General features: G+C 48.1%; 1 protein-coding gene across 1 annotated transcript in view; it reads left to right on the plus strand.

The window, feature by feature from the left end:
- The window catches only part of LOC143280041 (signal peptide peptidase-like), a 51,574-nt gene that overhangs the window by 11,581 nt on the left and 18,305 nt on the right, over positions 1-21,688 (plus strand). The window contains exons 4-10 of the mRNA XM_076584516.1: positions 3,022-3,110; positions 3,903-3,988; positions 4,348-4,473; positions 4,976-5,033; positions 5,749-5,869; positions 7,013-7,115; positions 21,221-21,306. Of these exons, the coding sequence (XP_076440631.1) occupies positions 3,022-3,110; positions 3,903-3,988; positions 4,348-4,473; positions 4,976-5,033; positions 5,749-5,869; positions 7,013-7,115; positions 21,221-21,306 (669 nt within the window). The remainder of the gene's footprint in view (positions 1-3,021; positions 3,111-3,902; positions 3,989-4,347; positions 4,474-4,975; positions 5,034-5,748; positions 5,870-7,012; positions 7,116-21,220; positions 21,307-21,688) is intronic.

Consider the following 21,688-nt stretch of genomic DNA (forward strand, 5'->3'; position numbering starts at 1 on the left):
CAAGTCATCATCAGGTCCAGTCTGCATAAGGGTTTGGTTTAACTCCTCAACATATTTCTTTTTCTCATCTAAGTTTCTTTGATCGCTCTGTTGTATGAAACGTTTGAGCAGGGCGGATCCTTTTTCTTCGTTTGTCTTAAGCTTGGTTCCGTCAGTGTCTACCATGTCTGGGGTTGTTGTTGTGCACGTTTTCCCTTCCATGCGACGATAAAATTGCCAGAACTCTGTCAATGTTGAGTCATAACTGAGTGCCTCGCAAAACTGTTTCCACTTGTCATTTTTGGCCTCTTGAGCAATGATTTCAAACTGTTTAGTTTTTTCTTTCATTTTTGTTTCAATATCTTTGTCCGGAGATGGTTTTGTTCTTTCTTTTTGCCAAAGTTTGACAGCCGCATGCTTTTCTATCCAGGCTCTCTCTGTGTCGGTATTCCACCATGGGGGCTGAATAGCTTGCATCCTGTTCAGTGCCGTTCTTTTGTTTCTTCTGCGTCTTAATTTTTCGATGATGGTTGTCTCTTTGTTTTCATACTGAAATGGATCACGCGGTTTCATACAGGGTTTATCTGACAGTTTCTGTAGACTGAACACTACCGGGAGGTGGTCACTGCCTTGGTGTGGAAGCGTCTCTGCATTCATTTCTGCTCTGAATTTTGGAGATGTTAGAGCGATGTCAATCACACTGTCACTGTCCCCTTGTCTTGTTCCAAGGCGAGTTGGGGATGTGGTTGTTAATGGGCTAAGAAGAATTTCCCCTATCATTCCTTCAAGTGCGAGTCCTTGTGGGTTGGTGTTCCGCTGGTCCCATAGCTTCGATCTTGCATTGAGGTCTCCACAGATAATGACTGAGTCTCCAAGTTCGTTCTCTATTTCCTCTAAAAAGGCCCAATCCTCTTTTGTTGTGCAGGTTCCTGGGTGAACATAGGCATTGATGAGCACGATGCTTTTGTGAATTCCGTCAGGTTTTTCGAGACGCACCCCCACTAGTTCACATGAGTTGCTACACCATTTCTCTAGATTTATGGTGGAAACTTTGTTTTTTAGGTTTTTGTTCAGTATGATTGCTACTCCTCTTCCTTCATTCCTTTGAAAGACTGTGAAATTTTCAAAATGTATTGGTCTGTCTGCACTTGTCCTGGTCTCTTGGAGACATAAAATGTCAAAATCATATGCCAGTTTCTCAATTGTTGAAATTCTCATTCTTGCGCTGGAACAATTCCAACTGCCGATTCTAAAGAATTTCTTTGACAGCCGCTCTGCTTTTGTCATTCTGCTACCTAAGCACAATCTTTTCCCACCTCTTTTGCCACGCCTGTTTTGGGGTTTTGGGGATCTGAATTTATGTCTCGTGCTATGCAGCTGATCCCCGAGGTGCACGCGAGACAGGGTTTTTTTGGTATCCATAGAAGGGTGTTCTATGTGGTGAGGGAAAAAATTCAGTCGCCCTGACAGAGCCTCTTATCAGGGAAGGGCAATGGCTGTCCATCTGTGTGGAGTCCGTCAGCCTGGTGTCGCCCTAAGGCCAGACTGCATACAGTTAGTGACTGTTTAACCCAACAGCCATTCATCCCATTGGTACTGTATGAAAGCCGTGGGATTGGGGATTTTGTCAGGTTGTCTCCTCTTAGCCAGTGGAAGGGTGCATCTGGGTGTTTTTGAGTAGCAGATTTTATTTTGCAGAAAAATACAGGTCCTTCTCTAAGTTTTGAACCCTCTCAATAATTTACTAATAATTCCAACATTAAACAATAACGCGATAACAAATTATTAATCAACTTCAGAGAAAAATCACTTATCTTTGCTTTGACGCTTGTAGGCTGTCTTTCACATACTAGCCACAGTGGTTTTAACACTTGGCAGTTTCGGCCCCATACACAATTTCAAATACTGCCCACACACACCTCTGTCGTGATGGGTCCGGCAAGGGTTACATAACTACAACGGTCAAACTGCGCGCGCTCCCAGCCGGTGCTGCACTGCTTCTGGGCCCTCTCTGTCATTCACTAACAATTCAACAACTAAACAAGAACGGGATGACAAGTTTTGAGCCCTCTCAATAATTTACCAATATTCTGGACAGAACACACAGAATGACTCTCTAACTACACCATCAGTGTTCACTGCATATGAATTTTTTAAAGTGGATACTGAATTAACTAGAATGAACATAAGAGAAAAATTGAATCGACAGCAACTAGCTCTCAGTTTCGGTAGAGTATACAAGTCTGCGCATATCTGGAGAAACCAGCAACACAATGCAGTGTGCCTGAGGTGATGGCAATGTCTCCTTTACAATGAACTTAAAAAAATTCTTAAATAATTGAGATACATCAAAGTAACATGATTTGAATGGTGTCCTTTCCTGAAACACAGTAATCATTTTATCACACTAAAAGACAAGTTTAAATATTAATTTTGGAGGTTAGTAGGTAGATATGTTTAGCCCAGTGTTAGCTCTTCTTAATCCTAAGCCTAGCATGCTTGGTTCATTCCTGCTCCAATACCACCTCCCCCTTTTTGTTATTTTGTTTTTTCAAGCTTAATAACCAATAATACAAACACAATTTATAACATTTTTTCCTCTTTTTTTTTTTTCTCCTAATGATTCCTTTTTGGATAAAGTGCGTATCACAAGTGGGTCTTTAAGGCCTGGCTTCACTTGTTTTCTTTCAAAGCTACATGGATTGTTTGTGCCATTTATAAACTGGAGTGGCATTTTCCATGCTGAAGATATTTCTTTCTTGATGTATTTGTGATACAGATGACGATACACTCATTTGTTTCATGGTCATAGCTTTTGTAAGTCATTTTGGGGGTTAAACTGATATGTATACATCTAGGTAAATACTTCATACTTGTACTTGTGACAGTTGATTTGTTTTTGCAGTGTACAAGGCAAACATTCCATAAATGCTTCTTTACTTGCTGTAGTTGTACTTAAAAGTCATTTGATTTAGGGTGTGAGCTTGTGGTGGGATTATATAATAGTGGCATGTGTAATATTGGTCATTGCTTTTCTTTCAGGCCAATCATTGAAAAAATCCTTCCTGCCTCCTTCCCGAACTTGGACTACCATCTGATCTTCACACAGGGGAAGGGAGAGAACAAAGAAGGTTTGTGGAACAGAGTTAGGCAGTTATTACCACATGGAAAGAAATGGAATGATGCTGTTTTTTTTAAATTAGGAAAATGTCTGTGTTTGTTCAGAGTTTGAGAGTGCTTGGTACTATTAGCATAATGTACATTGTTGGTCCTTTGGGTGTTCCAAAACAAATTTTCTGCTTTGGTTCATTTTTGTTAGCATGTCTTCTATACACAATTCATGGGTCTTTTTTTGTTTTATTATTTACATGTGGAAGATGAGCTTTTTCATTTTTATTGCTACTCTCCAGAATACTCAAGGTCAGTAATGGTAGCAATTTTCCAGAATGGAAATTATTTCAGGCCTTTTAGCTCCCTCAGTATGATACTGCAAATTTTCCATCCAGTTTCAGTTTCAGTAGCTCAAGGAGGCGTCACTGCGTTCGGACAAATCCATATACGCTACACCATATCTGCCAAGCAGATGCCTGACCAGCAGCGTAACCCAACGCGCTTAGTCAGGCCTTGAGAAAAAAAAAAAAAATATATATATATATATATAGATAAGCGTACATACATAAATAAATAAATAATAGTTATGATATAAAAAAAAAAAGAAGAAAATCAAGCAGACACCACAGCTGATTCTGTTGTATATATAACAGAGCTGAATGGGAAAGTTTGAAGAGAAATGTACATCCTCTCCCATTTTCAGTGCCTGAATATGAAAATACTGGTTTTTCCATTGACCTTAAAAGGAAAGAAACTTGTTTGTATTGATGATTAAATGATTTAATCCAGTACAGTGAATTATTTGTTTTCAGAGATAATGAACTATGAGTTTGATCGGAAGAACCTTGTGAGCCTGGGTTTGTCAACACTTATTGGAGTCTGGTACCTGTGGAAGAAGGTAAAATGGCTCAAGATAGTTTGTTTAAGCTGAGGGGTTTGCTGACTTTGTTCGGACTCAGTGTTGAGTGTTTTACCTTTGGCAGAATAAGACCATGTCAGATATCAGAATTGGAAATAAGGGATTCTAAACATGAATAGAGACAAGAATAGAAACTGGACAAGTGAAACATTGTCATTGTTGACTGCTGATATAAAGTGTGTCAGTACATGCATATGTTTGTTAAGCACAACATTGTTTATAAACTGGTATAAAAAAATAAAAAAATGCTTGCATTTCAACCACTTGCTTTCATGAATTATCTCAAAAGATTAGTTTGACTTGACAGACTTGACATGCAAACATTTTTTTATCTCCAGCACTGGATTGCCAACAACTTGTTTGGCCTGGCCTTTGCCATCAATGGAGTGGAACTGCTGTCACTGAACCGCATCAGCACTGGGTGCATTCTGCTGGGAGGCCTCTTTGTCTACGACATCTTCTGGGTAACCTGCTCTCTTCTCTCTCTCTCTCTGTCTTCCTCTCCACCCCCCTTCTCTGTGTTTGTTTCTGTGCCAACAAGTGTGATTTTGTGGATGCGTGTGTGCATGCTGGAGTGCATGCGAGGGTGTGTATGTGCGTGTGTGTGAGAGAGATGTTGTGCTGGATACTGAAGTGGAAATTGTTTGCTGTGGTTGTGATGCAGTCACTTGTGACTGATATATGATATTGTTTTTGCTATATAAATGATTGTCCAGACAGTTGCAAGGGTGTGCATTTCTTACACGATCATGCATATACATGCACTGCCCATGTGTTTGTGTATGTACTCATAAACTTACAGATTTATTCAGGATTTCCTGTGTTGAAAAAAACAAAACAAAACAAAAAAAAAACGGTTATTTTTGGAAACTGCTGAAATTTGAGTGTAAATGACTAAATATATAGGTAGTGAAGATGTCATTTCTAAATGTGATTGGTACCATATACATGGCCTTTTATTTGCAGGTGTTTGGTACTGATGTCATGGTAACGGTGGCCAAGTCCTTTGAAGCTCCAATCAAGCGTAAGTTTGTGTGTTTGTGTGTCTGGTTTTTCTTTTCTTTATTTTTAGATGATTTTTGGTTTTTGCAAAAAGACATGGTGTTGTCCGGCAAAAATGTTTTTTGTTTGTTTTTTGACTATTTATAAATAATGGTTTGGTATCATATCCTGTGGATTTCTTGCTTTATCTGAGTCATTCCATTTCCTTTTTGAGTTTTCAAAAAGTTTACTTGAGTCATTTTGATTATCATTTGTTGGGCTTTGACCCCAAATATTTGATTACATATTGGATATGGTGTGTGCTGGCAGATGTTAAGTTATATTCTGGAGTTCACAGATTTAATTTCCATGGCTGTGCAACAGTTTCATTGAAAAAAGAGAATCAGAAATAGAACAAGAGAATAACTAATACAGACTTAATAAAAAATGAAGGAGAAAGATATTGCTTGATTCGAAGGGGAAAAGAAAAATAGTAATATAAAAGAAACAACACTCCGTTGTTTTACTCTTTGTTCCTTTCGTTTTTCTCCATCCTCCTGTGAAAAATAAAGATCGGGAGAGGACAGGGGGTTGAATGATCAATTCTTTAGAGGACATTGGCTGACAGTCAAGTTGTTCAGGGTTGGACGTTGGTTTGGTGAAGGCTGCATTATGTGAGGAGGGGGTGACTGAGTTAGAGTGCATGTATGTGTGTTGCTGGTCATTGATTATTGGGTGCGAATGTTGGTTGTTTTCAGTGGTGTTCCCTCAGGACCTGTTGGAGAAAGGGCTGGCCGCCAACAACTTTGCCATGCTGGGGCTGGGGGACATTGTCATCCCCGGAATCTTCATCGCCCTGCTGCTTCGCTTCGACATCAGGTCAGTCAGTCAGTCACTGGACTTTGCAGCTGTGCAGGACTGTAATGTTCGTCCACATCCAGCAACAGTTTGGTTTGTTTATGTAATGGACAGAGCAACAGATTTACTTGTGTAATGGTCTGTACGTGATGGATATATACATGTTCCCATTTGTCCTGTAAAAAATGAAGAATTAACCCCTTCAGTGCCGGGGGGAAATAGTAGAAAGTGGTGTTCCAAGTCATAAAACAGTATACAAAGCAATCACCCTAAAGTGTAGGCGGATAGTAGTTTGCACAGGACAGGAATGTCAGACCCCTGCCGGAGTCTGCACTAGTTGGGTCACGGTAAGTATGTTATTTAAATGTAATTTTAGATAGAAAATTTCCTTTTTCAGCCTTCCAGAGCTATTTCTCTTCTGATGATGTCATCAGTGACGTCACTGCACATATATGATATGTGCTGTGGCACACAAGGGGTTAAAATCCACACACACACAAAAGAAAAACAGAAACAACAAGTAACACTGAGTACAGAACAGATTCTGAATGTAACCTTTTTTTCCATAGATTTTTTGAAATAAGAGGTCTTCCATCTCTGCAATTTTGCAGATTTCAAGGAAAATTGCCTCATCACTGAAAAAATAAATCTTGATCCATTTGGGGCAGGGGGTAGGGAGGGGGTAAGAGAACATTTAAAGTGTGTTTCATAAGTCAAGCAAAGGACAGAAATGTGTTCTGTACACAACACACACACTTCTGATGTGTGGGAGCATTCCCCACCTCCTTTTGTTTGTTTGTTTCTTTGTTTTGAATATTTTTAATCAGTGCAGAATTATTCATGTTAAGTGAATGTGCTTTCAAAAGCATAAAAACAAAAATTGTATTCAGATTTTTATTCTTGGATATCTTGCACGAAAGTTTTTTCTGGCTGTAAATATGGATTTTTTTTTTTTAATTGGTACAAAAAAGAACAAGAACAAAACCAAAACCAAAAAAAACCTCATTTTTCTTTTTCAGCTCCTCTTGACAAGTAACTGGAATATATCCATTGTCCTTTTTTATGTTGTTCCTTAAGATTTTAGTGATTTTAATTTTGTTTTTCTGGTTTGTAATATGTTATGTAGATAACTTCTGTAATGGGTTCCTTGCTTTGTGTTGGCAGTTTGAAGAACAACAAGAAGACCTACTTCTACTCTGGCTTTGTTGCCTACTGCCTGGGTCTCCTCACCACAATCCTCATCATGCATGTCTTCAAGCATGCACAGGTCAGTCACAGACACATCATACACATGATACAGTGCAATACAATGCCATACTTGACCGACTAGACTGGGCTAGACAAGAGTACCGTAAAGTTCGGTCTATAAGCCGCGACTTTTTACCCCAGCTTCAACCTCTGCGGCTTATACAATGATGCAGCTTATTTGCGGATTTTAACGATCCCGGGAGTGTCACGTTCTCGTCTATTCTTAGCTGCCCTTCAACTCACCAAAATCATGTTTCTGTCCATGAATTTTTGGATGAGCTTCAGGATAGTGTGCTAACTGTTCATGTTTTATAAATAAATCCGCACACATTAAAGCCTTCAGATCAGCATTCAGTTCTGTTCTGCTCAAGCGTACACCCTCATCATACTGAAAACGCGACGTTTACCTATGATGCAGCCTTCAAATTGAAGGCGATGACCTAGCAGATGACAGTGCAAGCGACGAACCAGCAGTGACCTCCACCTTCATGTTCATGAAGTGAAAGCGAGGCTGAAGTCAGTGACAAGATGGTGGAGGAAGCTGTGCTGGTTCTCTTCAACTCGGACACTAAGATGAAGATTTTAGTGGATTCAGTGAGCAGGATGACGTTGAATAAATGTGACTTTTCCTAAATTATGGATGTTATTTTCGTTGTGTTTATTTATTATGTTTTTTGTGGCACTAGCAGTATTTTCGCTTGCTTTTCTTTGTGTTGTTCCCGCTTGTGTTTATTTCATAAACTACAGTATCAACAGCTTTTCTGTAGTATCAGTATGTGTTCTGGTACCGGAAATAAGTGCGGCTTATAAACTGGTGCAGCTTATGTATGTATAAAATTAATTTTTTCCAAAATTTAGACGGTGCGGCTTATACACCAGTGCGCTCAATAGACCGAACTTTATGGTAATACTGTACTGTACTGTACTGTACTGTACTACTCAGAATATGATTGAGCCCTGCAACGGACAATGCATGGGACTTAACTTGAAATAGTTGTTATTATCGGAATATTATTCCCCTCATAAAAAAAAAACAGCGTCTGGCAACCAGTAAACAACCTACAAACCAATGCTTCGTTGTTGGTTTCTTTTTAATCAGCTGTCATTCATTGCAAGTGCTATCATATCAACAGGTTATAGTACTAACATTACAAACATCACATTGGTGACAAGGATGGGATAAGGCTATTCTTTACCGCATTATGCTCTCTTTGAATTGCCAAAGTGAAGGTAAGGCAGACAGATGGGCTAAATGTGTGTCTAATCTGGACAACATTTTTGTTGGCTACAGCATGCAAAATACAGCAAGAAAAAAGGCTTTGATGCTCTCTTTTGGGGGAGATGAACTGAATGACATTACCAGAACAACAGTTACAACCTAGTGAAAATGAAGAGGTTTTTACAATGTGCGGAGATGTAATCACAGGGCATTTCAACCCAGAAGTCAACCTTCAGTTTCAGAAATATTCATTCAGCCATTCATACCAGATAACTGATAATATTGATGAATACTGTGCTGAACTAAAACAGCTTGCTGCAACTTTGCAATTTTGCTGATGCCAACAGCGAAATCAAGTCACAACTTATATCAGGTTGCAAGTCAAGCAGAGTTCGAGAGAAAGGATTGAGTAATCCAGCTCTCACTCTCACTGATCTTCTGCGCAAACTCTTGAACTTACAGACACTCATTCTAAGCTGGTGGAGTCCACACAGATTCTGTGAATGCTGTTAGGCAGAATTATGATGGTGTTGCAGGTCAAAATTGATGTGGTGATGGAACGACATAATCTGTTCAAGAATCACATCCTTATGCAGCTTCATCATCTGGTATCTCACTACCATCTTCCTCTTCACATGAACTGTACTTTAAGTTTGGTGTCATATACTGTACCATGTCAAACTGATGCAAACTAGGCCTATTGGTTTGCTCTGCTTGGCCAAATTTCGCGCGGCTAACAGTGAAAAGACGGGCCCACCCGCTCTCAGCCAATCAAACGCCTCTAAAAACTATAAGCGCTTAATCATTCCTTTGGCCAAGGCTCTCCACGCCATCTTGTCAGGTTTACGCTCTGTCTCGTCTTACGCTTTTTTCGGCTGTTCAGCGTATCCTTTTGGCCTTATTTTGTTGCATGCGGCTTGTGTTTATTGTATGCTTACATTCTGTGTACTCGATTCGACTCGGCACCCTCGATTCGTTCGATTTTTTCTGCCTCTAAGTCGATCCTGTCTTTCCTTTCTCTGTTGGGGGTCGGATTTTCGCTGGGTGCCTAAGCACGGGTTCCATGCCTCGTGTGCCATACCACAAGGCAGGGGATCATGATGCTGGGATTGAGACTCGGTAAGAGACTCTCCCAGGCCCGGAGCTCATGATTCCTCCCGATACGGACCGCGGCGATGCGTCGTTAGACGCTGATCGCGGAGGCGACTTTCGTACCAGTAAAACGGTCATGAAGGGGACCGGGGGGAAAGTGGTACGAGCGTCGCCTCCCGAGGTGTCCCAGCGCGAGGCAGGGAGAAGGGTGAATGGCAAGTCATCTCCGTGCTGTGGGGACTCGCAGCTAGGTGCGGACTCCCAAGGGGAGGCCGCGCCCGGCCATTACCCGGGTCCCCACTCGGAGACGGCCCTCACGTGCCCCATTGTTGTTCCCCCTCCTCCCTCCTCTGTCGACCCCCCTCCCCCACCTCCTTTTGGGGGGGGAGAAAAATTTGGTTCTGGGGGGGGGATCTCTACTTTGCCCACCCCGGGCCAAGCCACCCCAGTCTCCCACGGGAGGGGATTCGGGGCGCGTGGCAACCTGCTCTGCAGGTCTTCCCGCTATCCGGCCGGTCTCCCCTGCTGGGGGAGGCCCGTGCGTGTCAGGCGGTTCCGGGCAGTCAGCCCGCTCGTCTTCGGGCGGGACTGACACCCAAGTCGGACCTGACCTCCCTCCGACTTGGCCAGGTTGTTCCCTTCATGGAGGTCAACGCACCAGTGAACCTTGGGGTTCGGGTCACAGTATGGCTGGTGCCCACGGGTAGTTACCCCCATTCTACCTGTACTGGGGCGCACCTAGGGTGCACACTGGGTGTCCGGGAGCACAAAGGGCCAGCCCCTTGTCCGCTCCCCACCGGACCCAACCCAGCACATCTCACAGGGTGACACACACAGCCCCGACAAGTGGGATCGACTTCTTGTCGGTCAGGTCGAGCTCCTCGACCAATATTGCCACTCTGTCCACAAATCGGGCCTCTGTCAACCCACAGGCGACCTCCACGGTCACAACGGCCTCCTTGTCAGGACCGACGGCTGCCCAGGGGCCCTACTCGGCCCGGTGGAGCTGGCAGTCCCCACCTGCCCAGCCCTCGGTCCTACAGTGAGATGAGTGGGTGTTTGTCCCCACACAGCACTCGTGGGTCACTCTTGCATCCAGGGACGCCCTCTCTGAAAAGGTGTGGCACCCACCATCCCAAGCATGGTTGGACCTACGGTCCACACGCTCCCCACCCGCTTCAGGTGTCAAGGACATAACAGTGGCGGGCCATGGTCCCGGCTCGGGATCGTCCCAGCTCATCCCGCTGGCACCCAGCAGGGGATGGACTGCGAACAAGAGTGGGAGCCCATGTCTTCGGATGAGGACGAACAAGCAGATGAGCACTCTTCGCCCACATCCCAGGGGGGACAGATTGAGCCCGTGCCTCCCTAGGGACCAGCCTGAACCAAACTCGGACTTTGCCGAGCTCGAACTGACCCTCCCCAATAGGGTCACGTATGCCGAATCAGTCCCTCAGGCTACTTTGTTACCCTTGACCCTCCTTACGCCATGTGACTCTAACTCCAGAACCACAAGGCAACTCAGAGTGCCAGAAATGGTGCAGGTATGGCTTAATAAGTCAGCCCGCACTGTCAGGGGTGCTGCTTCCATCCCTCCTCCAGGCAGGGAGTCCCTCTCTGCCCCGGGCGTCTTTTCCCCGGGAAAGTTTCTTAAAGATTCCTCCAAGGGAGGGGTGTGGTCCTGGTACACACAGGACCACCCTGCCTACAGCGGAGCAGAGCCCTCCGCACAGGACAGGATGTTGGTCTCACAGTGCACCACCTTCCCCACTTCAGCTAACCTATCCTTTAAAACGTTAGCAGAGTGGGACAAATTGGCCCGCCGCTGCCCCCTCGAGGTTTCCACGGCGTACACCTTCGACACGTTCCTTCACAGGGCCAATGAGCTGTGGGAACAGTGTCCGGTTACTCAGGACAAGGGGTCTCCTTCCTCTGTCCCGCCGGGCCTCTTCACCGACCAGAGGTTACACGCTTTTGGCAATAGGGTAGCATCTGGTCTCACGGCAGCTGCAGACACAGCTACCAGCCTTCACTTCAATACTGTGCTAGCGCGGCGTGATGCCATTTTCAGCCTCTCTAACATTCCTGTGGAGGAGAGGGCTGCCCTGCGGTCCATCCCAGCACAGCAGCACTCCCTCTTCGGCCAGTTCCCGCCCCATTTTGTCAGCCACAGGGCAGAGACAAACAGGGAGGTGGCCTCATATTTGGCCCACACCTCTCATGGGCTCCAGGGTTCTATGCCATTGAAGAGACCGGCCACCAGGGCCCCTCCATATACCACGCCGCCTGTCAAGGCAGCGTGTGCTGAATCAGTGGCAGAGGAATAAACCACCTTAGGTCCGTCCAAGCCGACCGGCCATGCCCAAGGCCAGAAGGCAGCACCCCCAATGACTGGGCCCCGATTCATCACCGCCAGTCGTTCAGCCCCTCCAAGTAGGGAACTTGTCCCGGCATGCACATCAGTGGTGTGCTCTGGGACTCAACGACGGGATTATGTCGGTGCTAGAGTCTGGGTACATGCTGTCTTGGGTGGAGGACCTCCCCCCTCTAAGATCCACTCCTCCTCCTTAGGTGCCCAGCTCGACGGAGCAGGAGAGCGTCCTAGAAAAAGAGATATCGCACCCACTCCTCATGGGGCGATATCTCAACTCTCGGACCCGGGCCCCGGTTTTTACGGCTGGTTGTTGGTGATTCCAAAGGTCTCGGGAGGGTGGAGACCAGTTTTGGACTTGTCCCCCCTCAACAAATTCCCCCCCAAAATCAAATTCAAGATGGACACACAGGCACAGATTCGGGAGACCATCCAACAAGGTGATTGGCCTACCTCTATCGATCTGGAAGATGCTTATTTTCATATACTTATCCATTCGGCATCCTGTCGGTACCTGAGGTTCGTGTGGAGGGACAAGGGGTTCCAGTTCCCGGCCCTCCCATTTGGTCTGTCCCTTGCCCCTTTCCTGTCTACCAAGGTGGTGCAGGAATTGGTGTCCATTGTCCGCTCGGAATCCATTTGTCTCTGTGTGTACCTGGACGACTTGCTTATCCTGGCCCAGTCATACGGCCAGACTTCTAGACCTTTGCTCCCAACTGGGCTTCCTCATGGACCAGCAGATATGCGATCGGTCCCCACGTCAGTCCTTCGACTTCTTAGGGATGAGATTCGACACGCGGTCTATGATAGTCTCTCTGGCGCCAGATCACTGGGACCGTCTGGCAGGCCTCCTCAGCCACTGGCGCCACTCCTCCCAAGATACAGCGCAGACACTTTCTTCCCTCTTGGGCATGATGGAGTCCACGGCACCTCTCATTCCCCTGGACAGGGTTCTCAAGCGCCCTCTCCAGAGGGCACTGAGGTTACGCCGGTCCCAGAGCACTCAGCCATGGGATACCCAGATATGTCTGGGCGAGTGGTTCCTCGAGGTGACATCAGAGTGGTTAATCACCCCCCTTCGGACACAGGGGGTGCCCTTAGCCCCACCTACTCTTCAGGTGGCACTCTTCACAGACGCCTCCTCCCTGGGCTGGGGAGCCCACATGGACTCACTCTATGCAGCAGGGACTTGGTCCCCGGAGGAGCGCCTGTGCCACGTCAATGTTCTGGAACTGGAGGCAGTTCGCAGGACTCTCCTGCACTTCATGGGGGAGGCCACTGGCAAGACCATCCGCTTGTTCACGGACAAGACGACGGTCGCATGTTATGTGAAAAAATGGGGGGAGCGCACTCGGCAGACCTCTCCATGCGGACTGAGGCTCTCCTCCGTTGGTGCCACAGCAAGGGCATTGCACTTTCAGCGAGACACTGAGCAGGAAAAACCAACTTCTTGGCAGATGCTCTTAGCAGGTCCAAGAGTGTCATACGCACAGAGTGCACCCTGGACAAGGACAGCCTTCAGGTGGTGTGGGAACAGTGGTTTCGGCCGATGGTGGACCTTGTTCAACAAGAGACTTCCCACTTCCGTCTCTTCGTTTGCCGACCCAGAAGCGTGGGCAGTGGGTGCTCTCTCTCTAGATTGGAGCAGTCTGATTGCCTCCGCGTTTCCTCCCTTTCCAATTCTGTCCAAGGTGATACGGAAAGACAGATTGGAACACCCGCAGCCGATCCTCATTGCGCCGAAATGGCCAGCCCAGACTTGGTTTCCGGACCTTCAGTCCCTGACACATGTTCCCACCCCTGGAACTTGAAACCAAATCTCATCTGCTGAGGCAGCCTCGCTCGGGCACTCCGCATTCCAATCCTCAACTGCTCCACCAGCACGCATGGCTGCTGTGCGGTCGGAACTGTCAGCATCACCATTGAAGTCCTCGACCCCTCGGTCAGCCTCTGTGTCGGCTGTGCTGACCCAGGGGTGTGCCTCCTCTGGCCTCCCCTCCCGAAACCTGGAGGGGGTCAGGCTGGTGTTCTCCTGACCCACTCCCGGGAGGGTCACTACCTTGTCGTGGTCGGGAGGCTTAGTGGCCAGTGATCGAGCGAGCTATGTCGGCGGGGGCATCAGTGCTTCTTGGGGTTTGGTGCTCTGGTCCCAGGTCTTAATTGACAGCCTACATAGCCATCGTAGCTGTTAGGGCTGAATAAGTGGTGGTTTTGTACTGATGCCCCTGATAGGGCTTCCCATGCCGAACAGGTCGTGAGTGAGGCCCAAACTAAACGTGACCCACTGTCCCTTTCGCTATTCTTTGTTCTTCTTTTTACCGCCTCTTTTCTGTCCTCAGCTCCCCATCAAGCCTTCTTTTCCACATTCTTTTTTTCTCTGCGGCCTTCTTTAGGCCCGCCGTGTTTGCCGTGCGGCGCGACCTGTGATGGAGGGGAATGAGATCCTGGGGATTGAGAGAGCACGCTGCTCTCAACACATCCCTTTGGCTCGGACCTCTCCTAAGACAGGCGGCACACATTGGCCCGTGTGTGTCAATCGGCTACCCCTTCGTGGGGCTGGGTCAAGACTGGCAGTTTAGTGGCTAACGAAGGTAACCCCCGTAGTGCTCGGCTCTCTGTCCCCGGGAGCTGGGCATGATCGGGGGGGAGCACGTTGGAGCTGGGCTGCTGGTTGTATATCCCTCCCGAAACCTGGAAGGGGTCAAGCTGGTGTTCCCTTGACCCTGGCCCCTAAGTTGGACCCCATGGTGGGTGGGTAAGGGAGGGATGAATTCACATTTTTCTTTCAACATGAATCCTAAACAAATACACCCCCCCAAACTCGGAAAAAGACGACGACAGGGAACGGACGACTCAGACTCTGAGTCGGAGGTCGTCGAGACCTCTGGTTTTTGGCCATCGTGGCTAGTGATGGAGGGCGCTGATGACGACAAGCCCTTGTCGGCTCTCAGCCCCTTCGCTGTCCAGAAGGGCTTTCAGTGTCTGGCAGGATCGCTCAGATCCATCAAGAGGCTGAGGAGCGGAGCGTTTTTAGTACAGACAGAATCCAAAAGACAGACACAGCTCCTTCTCAAGGCGACCACTTTCGTGGATAGGGCAGTGAAGATTTCCCCTCACAAAGGTCTCAACTGCTCAAAGGGAGTCATCAGATGCCCGGAGTTGAAAGGTGTGTCTGAGGCCGAGATCAAGAGCGAACTGTCCTCTCAGGGAGTGACCGATGTGTACAGGGTGACGGTGAGGAAAGGGTCGGACAGAGTCCCGACCAACACTTTCTTCCTCACCTTCTGCTGCCCGGATGTCCCCAAGGACATTCGGGTCGGATACCTGCTAGTTAATGTCAGCCTGTACGTACCGTCCCCTCTGAGATGCTTTAAGTGTCAGAAATTCGGACACGTGAGAGACAGATGTAAGGAGGAAGAGGCGTGTGGCACCTGTTCGAAGGCGGCGCACCAGGGCGATTGCGTCAGTGCAGCTCTGTGTGCGAACTGCGGAGGTGGCCACCCGTCCTCATCGAAGGACTGCCCCGCCTGGAAGAAAGAAAAAGAAATTCAGAAAGTCAAGACAGAACAGAAAATTTCCTTCTTTGAGGCAAGGAAACAGGTGGAGGCCGCGTCGCCTAGGACGTCGTATGCCTCTGTCGTCAGATCCGGGACGGTGGACGTCGCAGTCCAGACGACGTCCACAGGAACGCAGACGGACGACTTAACCGCCTCGTCGGAACCGTTGGCCTTGGGTGGAGGCGCTGTGTCCATCCCTTCCCATCCTGCGCGGCAGTCCTCAGGGGCTGCTGGGCGGGAGAGAAAAGCCTCGGGCGGAGGCACGTTGTCCGCCTCCCGCCCCACCCCACCCCCCGGCCCCCCTCGCCCCGCCTCTCGTCTGCCTGGCCCTCGGGCTGGCGGAAGTGGCCGGAAGCCCCCCGCACCTCCAAAACTCAAGGAGGGGAGGGCTGCGGCCACGGCGGGATCGGGAGGGGCCGAGGTGGTGGATATTCCGACCCGGTCGGAACCCGAAAAATTTATGTCAAAGAACAAATATTCCATCCTGGCGGACCTTGAGCCACCGCAAGTGGAGGAGCAGGGGGTAGCGATGGAATAGGCTGCTGCTTTATTTTTTTTAAAAAAAAACCTTTTTAATGGCAGTGATCCACTGGAATATCCGGGGATTCTATGCCAACTTCCAGGAACTCCAGCTGCTTTGTCGTGCTTTGAAACCTTCAGTGCTGGCACTGCAGGAGACTCTGCAAAGAGATGGCAAGGTTTTATCTCTCTCTGGTTTTAACTCCGTTTTTAAACCCGCTCAACCGAAGCAAGAGGGGTTGACGGGAGGTGTCGCTCTTTTTATTCGAAAGTCCCTTTTATACAGTACAGTTCTTTTAAGCACCCCTTTACAGGCGGTGGCAGTCAGAGTCACGCTCGAGAAAACCATCACTGTCTGCTCTCTCTACCTTCCCCCTTCCGTCCGTGTTCTGAGGCAGGACCTCATGAACCTGGTCGACCAGCTCCCACATCCGTTTTTACTGTTGGGCGACTTCAACGGACACTCCCCGCTCTGGGGAAGTGAGATGACATCAGCCCGAGGTCTTCTCTTAGAAAACCTTCTCTCTGACATGGACTTGTGCTGTCTTAACGACAAGTCTCCCACTTACCTGCATCTGTCCTCTGGAAAGCTCTCGTGTTTAGATCTGTCGGTCTGCGATCCATCGTTGGTCCTGGACTATGAGTGGAAAGTGCACGACGATCTGCACGGGAGTGACCACTTTCCTGTCGTCCTCCGCCCCACAGATGGAGAAGGTGACTCTCTGCCTGACCGCCTGTACTACGACAAAGCAGACTGGAGTTTTTTTACCACCAAGATAAGAGCGGAGCTGCAGGAAGAAACAGTATTGAAAAGCAAGGACCCTGCTGACGCTCTGACTCGGATCGTTTTAGATTGCGCCAAAGCAGCAGTCCCATCGTCTACCTCCAAGCCTCAGGTCCCTAGAACGCCCTGGTTCAACGCGGAATGTCGGGAGGCCCGCAAGTCTCGGAAGAGAGCGCAGCGACGCGTCTTTCGGAGACCGGAGTCCGATAGCGTTCGAGCCCATCAACAGCTGAGGGCGAAAGCCAGGTATGTTTTTAAAAAGAGCCAGAGGAAGTCTTGGAGAGATTTCTGCTCTTCCTTAACCTCCAACACACCCAAGAAGAAAGTGTGGAGGGTTTTAAAAAGAATTAAGGGCAAAAACGCATGCCCGACCTTCCACCATCTTAAACTTTCAGACGCTCTGGTCACAGAGAAGAAAGCAGTTGCCAATTTGCTTGCCTCCACAATAGAACAGAACTCGAGATCTGCTAACAAATCTGCTCGCTTTCTTAAAACCAAAAACCTGTCAGAAAAAACACCATGTAACTTCTTTTCCGACAACACAGAGAATTACAACCTTCCTTTCACAATGAACGAACTTAAATCTGCCCTTCAGACCTGTACGGATTCCTGTCCAGGAATGGACGAAGTCCATTATAAACTCCTAAAGCACCTTCCCCAAACCTGTCTGGACACCCTGCTTAAAGTTTATAACCACATCTGGGTCACAGGTTTCTTTCCACCCTCCTGGCGGAAAGCCCTCATAATCCCGCTGCCGAAACCGGGAAAAGACCCCTCGAACCCCTCCAACTACCGCCCAATTGCACTGACCAGCTGCGTCTGCAAACTGATGGAGAAGATGGTCAACGGTAGACTGATGTGGAAACTAGAGACCGACGGCCTTCTGGCGAAGGAACAATGCGGTTTCCGCAAGCATCGCTCTACCGTTGACCATCTGGTTCGTCTGGAAACCACGATAAGAAATGCTTTCGTCAACAAACAACATGTGGTGGCCATATTTTTTGACCTGGAGAAAGCTTACGATACCACGTGGAAATTTGGTATTCTTTCCGACTTGCACAAGCTCGGCTTCCGAGGACACCTGCCTCAGTTTATCCACAATTTTTTACAAGACAGACAATTCCAGGTGAGAGTCGGCACCACCCTGTCCGACATTCACGAGCAGGAGCTGGGTGTCCCGCAGGGGAGCATCCTGTCGCCGGCTCTGTTCAGCATCAAAATTAATGACATCGTTCAATCCGTTCAGAAAGGATCGGACAGCTCGCTGTTCGTGGATGATTTTGCCTTATATGCAACCGGCAGCACGTACGCCAGCATCCAGCGACGGCTTCAGCTCTGCGTCAACAAAATCCAGTGTTGGGCAGAGGAGAATGGCTTCACATTTTCGTCCTCCAAAACTGAATGCATCCACTTTCATAATTTTCGCCAATTCTATCAGGACCCTGAAATCCGTCTGGGAACATCCACCATCCCGGCGGTCAAGGAAGCCAGATTTCTAGGGGTCGTCTTCGATCAGAAGCTGAATTTTCTCAGCCACATTAAACAGCTGAAAATATCTTGCCTAAAAGCCCTGAACATCATCCGAGTTGTGGCACACACGAACTGGGGTGCTGATAAGAGGACTCTCTTGCACCTCTACAGAGCCCTGGTCCGGTCCAAACTGGATTATGGAAGTGTTGTATACGGCTCGGCCAGACCGTCCTACCTGAAACTGTTGGACCCTGTACACCACCAAGGGCTCCGTCTCAGCTTGGGTGCTTTCCGCACCACCCCTGTGCACAGCCTGTACGCAGAGGCGGGGGAACCGCCTCTTTCCAACCGCAGACTGAAGCTGACCCTGAACTATTATTTGAAATTGTTTTCGGAACCTACAAACCCTGCTTACGATGCTGTATTCAACAACCCTTTCGATAAGAAATTTACAGACAACCCAAACTGCATACCTCCTCTCGGACTCCGCATTCAGCCGCACTTGGAAAATGCCGATCTGGATGTCAGTGGCATCTCAGATTTCTCTAAGTTCCCTGACAGCCCCCCGTGGACCTTTACAACACCTGAGGTCCGATTCGATCTGGCCTCGTACCGTAAGGACACCACCAGTTCTCTGGCCTACAGAACCTACTTTTCGGAACTGTGCCACAAATTCCCCACCTTTCAAGGCATCTTCACTGACGGTTCCAAGTCAGAGGACGGAGTCGCCGCATCTGCGTTCTGTCCCGCCTTTCCTGACCGGCCTTCAACGGAACACATCCTGTCTGACAGCTCGGTATACACCGCGGAACTGACCGCACTGGTCCTGGGGTTAAAAATGGTTCTCTCTTCCAAACAGAAGAGATTCATGATCTTTTCCGACTCCTTATCAGCCCTGGAGGCGATCGCCTGCAGGAATATCACTCATCCCAAACTGCTGGAATTTTATGAAACTTTTACTCTCGCAACGAAGAAAGGATACGAGGTTGTGTTGGCCTGGGTTCCCGGACATGTTGGCATTCGTGGTAACGAAAGGGCGGACCTGCTGGCCAGGAACGCTGTAAAGAAAGAATTGTCCAGATCCTTGGTACCCTATACAGACATGAAGCGGAAGGTCAATACTTACGTTAAGGATCTTTGGCAAGAGAAGTGGAACACCCAGATGGACAACAAGCTCTTCCAGATCCGTCCGGACTTGGGGGAGACCCTCCCTTCGGGGGTGAAGAACAGAAAGGAGGAATCTGTGCTGTGCAGACTGCGTACGGGGCACACTTTTTTTACTCATTCTTACTTGTTGAAGGGGGAGGAGGCCCCTCGATGCGTTCCCTGTGACGAGCCTCTCACCGTGAAACACGTGCTCCTTGACTGTTGGGATCTGCATGACGTTAGACGCAGACATTACACGGCGGTTTCTTTGAAGACTTTGTTTCGTGATGTCCCTCCGTGGGCGCTGATGGACTTCTTAAAAGAAGTGAACCTTTTTAACCAGATTTGAAGGTTTTAAACTATGGAAGTTTTTTTTTTAACTTTGGAGTGGAAAGTTTGAAGTGGTGACTCGTTTTAATTGGTTGGTTTTTTTTAGCCTTTTGTAGTAATTGACGCGGCGATAGCCTTGAGATGGCCTTAGTGGTCGGCGAGGCTCTAAGCACCATAATTTCATTTCATTTCATTTCCTCTGGCCTCCTCTCCATAGTCACCAGAGCAAGGAGGCAGGGAACGGAGACTTTGTATGACTTTCGCTGGAAGAAATGGTTGCGGTGGTGTACAGCTCAGGGCATTACCCCTACGAACCTTACGAGCATGCAGCTGGCCAACTTTCTGGCTCTCTGCTCCTCGGTTCATCCTGTCTGCTAGTTCTGTGCGAGGGTACAGGTCTGCCTTCTGTACCACAATGCAAACAGCTAGGTGGTTCCGCCTTTGAAGCGGATTGCCTGCTCAGAGAGGTGGCTAGGGGTGCCCCTCTGAAGGAAGCTAGAGACCCCAGAAGAGTGCCCCTCTGGGACTTGTTCCTGGTGCTGGATTTCATTCGAAAACAGCCCTTCCTACCATTGGGGACTATTCCTTTTGACATCCTCACCCTCAAGACCACTTTCCTTCTGTGGCTGGCCACAGGCAGTCGTAGAAGTGAGCTGCATGGGCTTAGTGGAATGCCACAAGATCTGGCCTTCCACAGAGATGGTTCCATCACTATTCATTTCCTTCCAGAGTTTCTGGCTAAGAACGAAGACCCTGAGGTTCCTTCCCCTCTCCGAGGGTCAGACCTTTGTCTGATATTCTTGCCCAAGATGATGAGGATAGGCACCTGTCCTGTTCGGTGTCTCAAATATTATTGGGATAGGTCTCGCCATAGGCGTTCTTCTCAGAGGTGTCTGCTCATCTCCCTCAATGAGAATTACAAGAAAGACATCGCTGCAGGCACCATTTCCCGCCAGGTTTCCCAAGGCATTCGTAGAGCCTACTCTCATGCACACAGGGATATCAGCTGTCTTCATCCCAGAGCACACGAAGTGCGGGCCATAGCTACTTCGGCTGCTTTCCAGCACTCAGTGCCAACGCAGCATGTCTTGGAGGCAGCCTTGTGGCGGTCTGAGAATCCCTTCATCAACTTCTACCTCAGGAATTTCCGTATGACCAGGGCTGACGGTTCCAAGGGGATTTCCTTTGTCGCGGCTAACACTGCCGTCTCAGTTACAAGGGCTCCCCATATGAACCAGTAGGCGTTGCCCTCCTCCATTTGCTTTAAATTCTGCATCAGTTTGACATGGTACAGTATATGACACCAAAAGGAGGAGTTTGTATTATACTCCATGTTTGGTGTTAAATATACTTACCATGTCAAACTCGAATGCCCGCCCGTCCGTCCCCGCGTCTCCGCCGTGGTTCTCATGGGGCATTTTTGTTCATGGCCACGGAATGATTAAGCGCTTATAGTTTTTAGAGGCGTTTGATTGGCTGAGAGCGGGTGGGCCCGTCTTTTCACTGTTAGCCGCGCGAAATTTGGCCAAGCAGAGCAAACCAATAGGCCTAGTTTGCATCAGTTTGACATGGTAAGTATATTTAACACCAAACATGGAGTATAATACAAACTCCTCCTTTTCCTTCCATGTTTCAGCCTGCACTGCTGTACCTAGTACCAGCCTGTATAGGGATACCTGTGGCAGTGGCTCTGGTCAAGGGTGACATCAAAACCATGTTCAGGTGAGTAAGGTTCCCTGCTTTGCCTGTCTCCCTGTCTTGTGTCTTCTCTCCCATGTCATTTTGCCCTATCCTTTCTTCTGTGATAGTTGTGTCCAACACTGACCATCAAAACAGGAGAGGACACATTTGGTGTCATATACTGTACCATGTCAAACTGATGCAAGCTAGGCCTATGGTTTGCTCTGTTTGGCCAAATTTCGCGCGGCTAACAGTGAAAAGACGCCCCTCTTAGTCTGGCCCGCTCTTAGCCAATCAAACGCCTCTAACAGCTATAAGCGCTGAATCATTCCTTTGGCCAAGGCTCTCCACGCCATCTTGTCAGGTTTTCGCTCTGTCTCATCTAACGCTTTTTTTGGCTATTAAGCGTTTTCATTTGGCCTTA

The sequence above is a fragment of the Babylonia areolata genome, chromosome 3 (genome assembly GCF_041734735.1).
Source record: "Babylonia areolata isolate BAREFJ2019XMU chromosome 3, ASM4173473v1, whole genome shotgun sequence".
Taxonomy (NCBI): domain Eukaryota; kingdom Metazoa; phylum Mollusca; class Gastropoda; order Neogastropoda; family Buccinidae; genus Babylonia; species Babylonia areolata.